Here is an 8,052-nt window from a genome sequence, read left to right as displayed (position 1 = left end):
TATCTAGCTCTATCTAGCTCTCTCTTGAACGCATCCGGAGAATTGGCCTCCACTGCCTTCTGAGGCAGAGAATTCCACAGATTTACAACTCTCTGAGTGAAAACGTTTTTCCTCATCTCCATCGTTCTAAATGGCCTACCCCTTATTCTTAAACTGTGGCCCCTGGTTCTGGACTCCCCCAACATTGGGAACATGTTTCCTGCCTCTAGCGTGCCCAATCCCTTAATAATCTTATATGTTTCGATAAGATCCCCTCTCATCCTTCTAAATTCCAGTGTATACAAGCCTAGGTCCAGGTTTGTAGGTTAATTGGCTTCGGTAACAAATTGTAAATTGTCCTCCGTGTGTGTAGGATAGTGCTAGTGTACGGGATGATTGTTGGTCAGCGCGAACTCATTGGGCTGAGTGGCCTAATTTCCATGCTGTATCTCTACAGTCCAAATCGAATGACCTCATGATCTGTTGCGAGGAGTTGGGCCTGAGCTACAGGGAGAGGTCGGGCAGGCTAGGACTTTATTCCTTTGGAGTTGAGGAGGATGAGGGTGATCGTATAGAGGCACATAAAATCAAGAGGGGAACGCACAGAGTCTCTTATCCAGGGAAGGGGATCAAACTGGAGGACGTGAGAGGGGAAAGATTTAATAAGAACCTGAGGGGCAACACTGTGAGACAGAGGGTGATGGAGATATGGAACAAGACAATAGGTGCAGGAGTAGGCCATTCGGCCCTTCGAGCCAGCACCCGCCATTCACCGTGATCATGGCTGATCATCCACAATCAGTACCCCGTTCCTGCCTTCTCCCCATACCCCCTGACTCCGCTATCATTAAGAGCTCTATCTAACTCTCTCTTGAAAGCAACCAGGGAGTTGGCCTCCACTGCCTTCTGAGGCAGAGAATTCCACAGCTTCACAACTCTCTGAGTGAAATTTTTTTTCCTCATCTCCGTTCTAAATGGCCTACCCCTTATTCTTAAACTATGGCCCCTGGTTCGGGACTCCCACGACATCGGGAACATTACCAGAGGAGGTGATTGAGGCGGTAATATAACAACATTTTCTTTTAACTGGACAGATTCGTGAAAAGGATATGTTTGGAGGAATGTGGGCCAAACACAGGCAGGTGGGACTAGCGTAGGTGAGGCATGTTGGTTGGTATGTGTAAGTTGGGCTTGTTTCCATGCTGTATGACTCTATGGTTTTATAAGAATGACCTCAACTGGCCGATTTGTGTGAGGTATCTGCATTGCATCCCATCGGCTTAACGATCACAGTCCATTCGATGAGAGGAGAACTTCCCCTCACTTATGGACATCCACCAGAAGGTCCTAGAAGATGCAGATAACTCACCTCAGGTCCCGCAGGTCCCGCAGGTCCTGGCATGAGCATTCCCTTCAAAGCAAAACAAAGAACAACGTTAACATTGCCACTGTAATTGTTTTACAATCCACCCACAGTTGGTTTTGGTCGTAAATACTCATGAATATTTCTGCTTAATAGTCGAGTCTATCGAAGGATCGGGTTGATTTCACAAGGACTGATTTATCGTTAGATTAGTGGAGGTTCCCTAAGGCCTTGGCAACTCCGGGCATGTCTTCCGTCGTTGCATCTGGCTAACATCACCATTGGCGTGTCTTGCTTCAAAGGAGAGAGCAGGAAAAGACGGCTTCTGAAGTCAGTATGTGAAAGCTTTCACACACATGTTGGCTTGGCTTATCTCTGCTCGCTACTGATGTTGGAGTGTCCCTGCCAAGTGCTCATGTTTCTGTCAGGAGGAGCCTGACGTTCACTCATATCTCCATCGGAACTTTCTTTGAACTGCAGCGAAAAGATATCAAGATGTTGTTCGGGTTGCACGAGATGCAACACCTGTCCCTTTACCTCAACTCCGTCCAAGGACCCAAACAGTCTTTCCAGGTGAGACAGAGGTTCACCTGCACCTCCTCCAACCTCATCTATTGCATCCACTGCTCTAGATGTCAACTTATTTACATCGGCGAAACCAAACGCAGGCTCGGCGATCGCTTCGCTCAACACCTGCGCTCGGTCCGCATTGACCAACCTGATCTCCCGGTGGCCCAGCACTTCAACTCCCCCTCCCATTCCCAGTCTGACCTTTCTGTCATGGGCCTCCTCCAGTGCCATTGTGAGGCCCACCGGAAATTGGAGGAACAGCACCTCATATTTCGCCTGGGCAGCTTGCAGCCCGGTGGTATGAACATCGGCTTCTCCAACTTAAGATAGTTCCTCTGTCCCTCTCTTCCCCTCCTCCTTCCCAGATCTCCCTCTATCTTCCTGTCTCCACCTATATCCTTCCTTTGTCCCGCCCCCCTGACATCAGTCTGAAGAAGGGTCTCGACCCGAAACGTCACCCATTCCTTCTCTCCTGAAATGCTGCCTGACCTGCTGAGTTACTCCAGCATTTTGTGAATAAATACCTTCAAGATGTTGTTCTGTTGTTCCATCAGGTCAGTCAAGGCATCCTGAATCCTGACCTCCATGTTCAAAAGCAGCTTCTTCCCAGCAACCATGAACCACTCTGCAAACAGTTCCTTGCTTCTCCACCCTCCCTCATCATCTACCGTGGAGAAGCAATGATCTGCAGATGCTGGTTTACAAGGAAAAGGGCCAAAGTGCTGGAGTAACTCAACGGGTCAGGCAGCATCTCTGGAGAACTTCGGGTCGGGACCCGCAGCATTACCTATCCATGTTCTCCAGAGATTGAATACGTTTATTGAATAGGTTTATTGGCCAAGAATGTGAACATAGAAGGAATGTGCCTTGGTGCTCCGCTCGCAAGTAACAATACGAACATACAGGAGATGTTGTCTGACCTGCTGAATTACTCAAACACTTTGTGTCAATGACCTACAATCAACATTGTGTTGGCCGTACTCACCTTTGCACTATTACCTATTTACACTATTACCAGAACGAATAAGGGAGATCCTTCTACCCTGTGGCTATCAAACTTTACAACCCCTCCCCCTTCTGTCATGAGGTAGACCCTCCTCCCCCAATCATGACATCCCCAATCCTTTCCATTCGTCTCTTGTTTCATGTTTCATGTATTTTGTCATTTATGATTGTTGACAGATCAATTTCCCTCCTGGGATAAATAAACTTCTATCGTGTCGTATCGTATTATGGTCTGGTTACCTGGTATTATTGATTATTAATTTATTCTATTACTGATTGATCTATATTTCATGTGTAGGAAAATAACTGCAGGTGCTGGTTCAAATTGAAGGTAGACACAAAATGCTGGAGTATCTCAGCAGGTCAGGCAGCATCTCTGGAGAACATGGATAGATGACGTTTCACAGAGTACTGGAGTAAATCAGCGGGTCAGGCAGCATCTCTGGAGAACATGGATGGATGATGTTTCACAGAGTACTGGAGTAAATCAGCGGGTCAGGCAGCATCTCTGGAGAACATGGATAGATGACGTTTCACAGAGTGCTGGAGTAAATCAGCGGGTCAGGCAGCATCTCTGGAGAACATGGATGGATGACGTTTCACAGAGTGCTGGAGTAAATCAGCGGGTCAGGCAGCATCTCTGGAGAACATGGATAGGTGACGTTTCACAGAGTACTGGAGTAACTCAGCGGGTCAGGCAGCATCTCAGGAGAGAAGGAATGGGTGACGTTTCAGGTCAAGACCCTTCTTCAGACTGAACATGGGTGACGTTTCGGGTCGAGACACTTCAAGGGTCTCGACTCGAAACGTCACCCATTCCTTCTGTCCTGAGATGCTGCCTGACCTGCTGAGTTACTCCAGCATTTTGAATCTATATTTCGTTATTCCATTGCCTGATCACTTAACTCTTGATTTTCCAACGATTACATTTTGGAGATAATTTACAAGTTTAGTTTAGAGATAGTTTTTCACTGTACCACATTGCATGTGACAATAATAAACCTCAAGAAGGGTCCCGACCCAAAATGTCACCTGTTGCCTTTCTCCAGAGATGCTGCCTGACACGCTGAGTTACTCTAGCACTTGGTGCCTATCTTCGGTTTAAGCCAGCATCTGCAGTTCTTTCAGACACAACTTAAACCTATCAGTGTTCAATGATGAACTCTTGACTAAACTCTGTATTTTGCTTGAACTCCTTGTATATCGTGTGCATTAGTTTGATCATTTTGCAACAAAATCTGAAATGACCAAATGAGGGTATAAAAGTGAATGCTGGAACTGAGAGAATAGAATGGGTGATTATCTGAAATTATTCATCAGGAGTCTGGTTTAAGTCAGCTCTTGTGCGATCAAGCAGAATAGAGAATATGACAAATAACTTTGGACAAAGATGGTGTCAACCCCCCTTATCCTTCCCTCATCCCCCCTCCTTCCCTCCACCCTCCCTCTAACCCCCTCCCTCTACCCCCCTCCCTCCCTCTACCTCCCTCCTTCCCCCCTCCCTCCCTCGGAGATAGATTTAAACTTTAAAATGTGAATAACTTTAAAAATATAACACCGATTTCAATGAAGCTTCTTCCATTCGCACCAAAGGGATGACGGTGAGTAAGGTGGGCCTAAAATTGTCGCGCTATCGTGTACCGTTTTGGCTGTAGTTCAGGAACAAACAAACAAACAAACGAGAGTTTTAGTGTCGATAGATGGGTCAATTGCAGGCAAGTGGGACTAGCTCAAGAGGTACCTAGGTGGGCATGGACAAGTTGGCCCAAAGGACGTGTTTCGCTGCTGTATGGTTCCGTGAGTGGACAAAGAGGGTGGCAGTGCCAACGTGTGGAAGGGGTAGAGAAGGTGACAGGAAGGGCAACAATATGGTCAGTGTTACAGACAGCAAGCGTCACCTACTCACCGGTTCGATAATTGCTCGCTCGCCCTTCTCGCCCTTCTCGCCCAGCTGCTGGAAAAGGCACAAAGATAATCGAGAGTCAGCGCGGTGTGGGAGAGGTCAGCTAGAGAGACCACCAACAGCTCAGGTCAGCTAGAGAACCCACCAACAGCTCTTTGCAAATCAAGCGCCCAACCTACGGCCTTTACACACGGACTCTGAGGTGGACGTTGACAAAGCCAGAGTCCGCTCCCACTACACCTCAAACCCACTTGTGTACCTTATCCTGGACCTAGAAACACCCCAGGTTCACAAGCGTATGGGTCCACAAGTTCACATATTAGTGAACAGCTAGATATCTCCATCTGAGGTGGTCTTATTCAGAAAAATAGGAACATAGAAAATAGGTGCAGGAGTAGGTCATTCAGCCCTTCGAGCCAGCACCGCCATTCAATATGATCATGGCTGATCATCCAAAATCAGGACAACTTGGGCCCCATAGCAGCAGCGTCCATGTGGCGGGGCTGGAAACTGGAAGTGTCCTGAGCTAATTCTGCTACCACCATCATCTGCTAATTCTGCTACCACCATGTACAAGTGACGGCTCCCACTGATTGTCGCCGGAAGCTTGCGCCCTCTTCAGGACGGACGATGACAGCGATGTAACATTTGAAACGCGGATGATGGACACGAACGTAGAAGAGGACAACTTGGATAATTTGGTGTTAGTAAGAGTGTCAAGGGTAACAGGGAGAATGGGGTTGAGAAGGAAAAATAGATCAGCCATGATCGAATGGCGGAGCAAACTCAAATGGGCCGAATGGTCGAATTCTGCTCCTATGACCTTATCATCTAATCGATCAATCAAACATAAAATAACATGGAATATCTGCTATTCTGGCAAGATCAAAGTCATGCCCAACTAATGGAGAAACATAGAAAATAGGTGCAGGAGTAGGCCATTCGGCCCTTCGAGCCAGCACCGCCATTCAATGTGATCGTGGCTGATCATCCAGAATCAGAACCCTGTTCCTGCTTTCTCCCCATATCGCCTTGATTCCATTAGCCCTAAGAGCCACATCCTACTTTCTCTTGAATACATCCAGTGAATTGGCCTCCACTGCCTTCTGTGGCAGAGAATTCCACAGATTCACAAATCTCTGGGTGAAGAGGTTTTTCCTCATCACAGTCCTAAATGGCCTACCCCTTAGTCTTACACGCTGACCCCTGGTTCTGGACTCCCCCAACATCGGGAACATTTTTCCTGCATCGAGCCTGTCCAATCCCTTAATAATTTGGTATAAGGTCCCCTCTCATCCTTCTGAATTCCAGTGAATATAAGCCCAGTCGACCCATTCTTTCATCACATGTCCGAGTGTGCCTGTGGTCAAGTGAGAATGGACAAGGAGTCGAGCTTACCCTCGTGTCGTGCGTTTCTGAATCCTCCCACTCAGACGATGTAAACCTTTGGTCCCAATGGTCCTCGTCTTCCTTGAAGGCATAGTCGTAGGCATTCATATCGTAGTCCTCGTGTTCGTCGGTGAAGGGACCTTCCGACTCCTCAATGAACTCCTCCCGCATACGCTGCCAGACAATGGGAAGAGGTGAGGGCGTGTGTCGGTGCAGTGGGGAAACCTCCAGCCATTACTAACTGCAAAATACCAACCTTTCTACCCGTTAAACCATCAGCGGAAAGACCATGCATGATTACAATCGCACCATCCACAGCGTACAGATACACGATAAAGGGAATAACGTGGATAGAGTTTGCACGTTCTTCCTGTGACCACGTGGGTTTCCTCCGGGTGCTCCAGTTTCCCCCCACATCCCAATGATGTGCGGGTATGTAGGAAAATAATTGCAGATGCTGGTACAAATCGAAGGTATCGCAATATGCTGGAGTAACTCAGCAGGTCAGGCAGCATCTCAGGAGAGAAGGAATGGGTGACGTTTCGGGTCAAGGCCCTTTTCAGTCTGAAGAAGGGTCTCGACCCGAAACGTCACCCATTCCTTCACTCCTGAGATGCTACCTGACCCGCTGAGTTACGCCAGCATTTTGTGATACCTTCGGGTATGTTATAGGCAATAGGTGCAGGAGTAGGCCATTCGGCCCTTCGAGCCAGCACCACCATTCAATGTGATCATGGCTGATCATTCACAATTAGTACTCCGTTCCTGTCTTCTCCCCATACCCCCTGGCTCCGCTATCCTTAAGAGCTCTATCTAGCTCTCTCTTGAAAGCATCCAGAGAATTGGCCTCCACTGCCTTCTGAGGCAGAGAATTCCACAATTCACAACTCTCTGACTGAAAAGGTTTTTCCTCATCTCCGTTCTAAATGGCCTACTCCTTATTCTTAAACTGTGGCCCCTGGTTCTGGACTCCCCCAACATTGGGAACATGTTTCCTGCCTCTAATCCCTTAATAATCTTATATGTTTCAATAAGATCCCGTCTTATCCATCTAAATTCGAGCGTATACAAGCCTAGTCGCTCCAGTCTTTCAACATATGACAGTCCCGACATTCCAGGAATTAACCTAGTGAACCTACGCTGTGCGCCCTCAATAGCAAGAATATCCTTCCTCAAATTTGGAGGCCTAAACTGCAAAAATGTTGGAGGTTGATGAGACAGTGGGATAATATAGAACTAATCTGAATGAGTTGTCAGTGGGCATGGTCTCATTAGGCCGAAGGGCCTGTTTCTAAACTAAATTTACTGTGTAAGGCACACCCTGGTTTCTATTACCAAAATGCAAGACATTGCATTCATCTGAGTAATTTATGCAGTTATTTATTTAACAAGTAAATATTTCTAGGACTATACTGCAATTTATCTTTTGTTATTTCAAACTGAGTATGAGAATTTTTTTTAGTTTATTTACGTTTAAAGAAGTGCTGTGCAATTGTAAGCTGATTAATAGCAATAACTTCTCAAGATGAGTTGTCATTCATTACATTTTTTTCCTATATTTTATCTTAATACGGTTCAACGTTAAAATATAAAACTGCAATGTAAAACCATTATATTTTACAGGGCTGGGAGATAAGCAATATTTCAGCAATTTGTTTTAAAGTTTATGCATCGATTATTAGTAGGTGATGTATGATCATTTTTTTGTGGTGGAACTGCAGCCTTCCAGCGTCAGAGACCCAGGTTCGATCCTGACCTCGGGTGCCGTCTGTGTGGAGTCTGCACGTTTTCCCCGTGACAAAGTGGGTTTCCTCCGGGTGCTCTGGTTTCCACCCACATCTCA

The 8,052-nt window shown here is 46.7% G+C and overlaps 1 protein-coding gene across 1 annotated transcript in view; it reads right to left on the bottom strand.

Annotated features, from left to right (window-relative positions):
* LOC144610587 (uncharacterized) overlaps nt 1-8,052 on the bottom strand; it is a 225,265-nt gene that overhangs the window by 148,210 nt on the left and 69,003 nt on the right. Inside the window, 3 exon segments of the mRNA XM_078429396.1 lie at nt 1,349-1,390; nt 4,824-4,871; nt 6,219-6,383. Coding sequence (XP_078285522.1) covers nt 1,349-1,390; nt 4,824-4,871; nt 6,219-6,383 — 255 coding nt within the window.

This window comes from Rhinoraja longicauda, chromosome 37 (genome assembly GCF_053455715.1).
Source record: "Rhinoraja longicauda isolate Sanriku21f chromosome 37, sRhiLon1.1, whole genome shotgun sequence".
NCBI classification, from domain to species: domain Eukaryota; kingdom Metazoa; phylum Chordata; class Chondrichthyes; order Rajiformes; family Arhynchobatidae; genus Rhinoraja; species Rhinoraja longicauda.
Note: the sequence above shows the minus strand (reverse complement) of the source record. Positions and strands in the feature narration are given on the sequence as shown.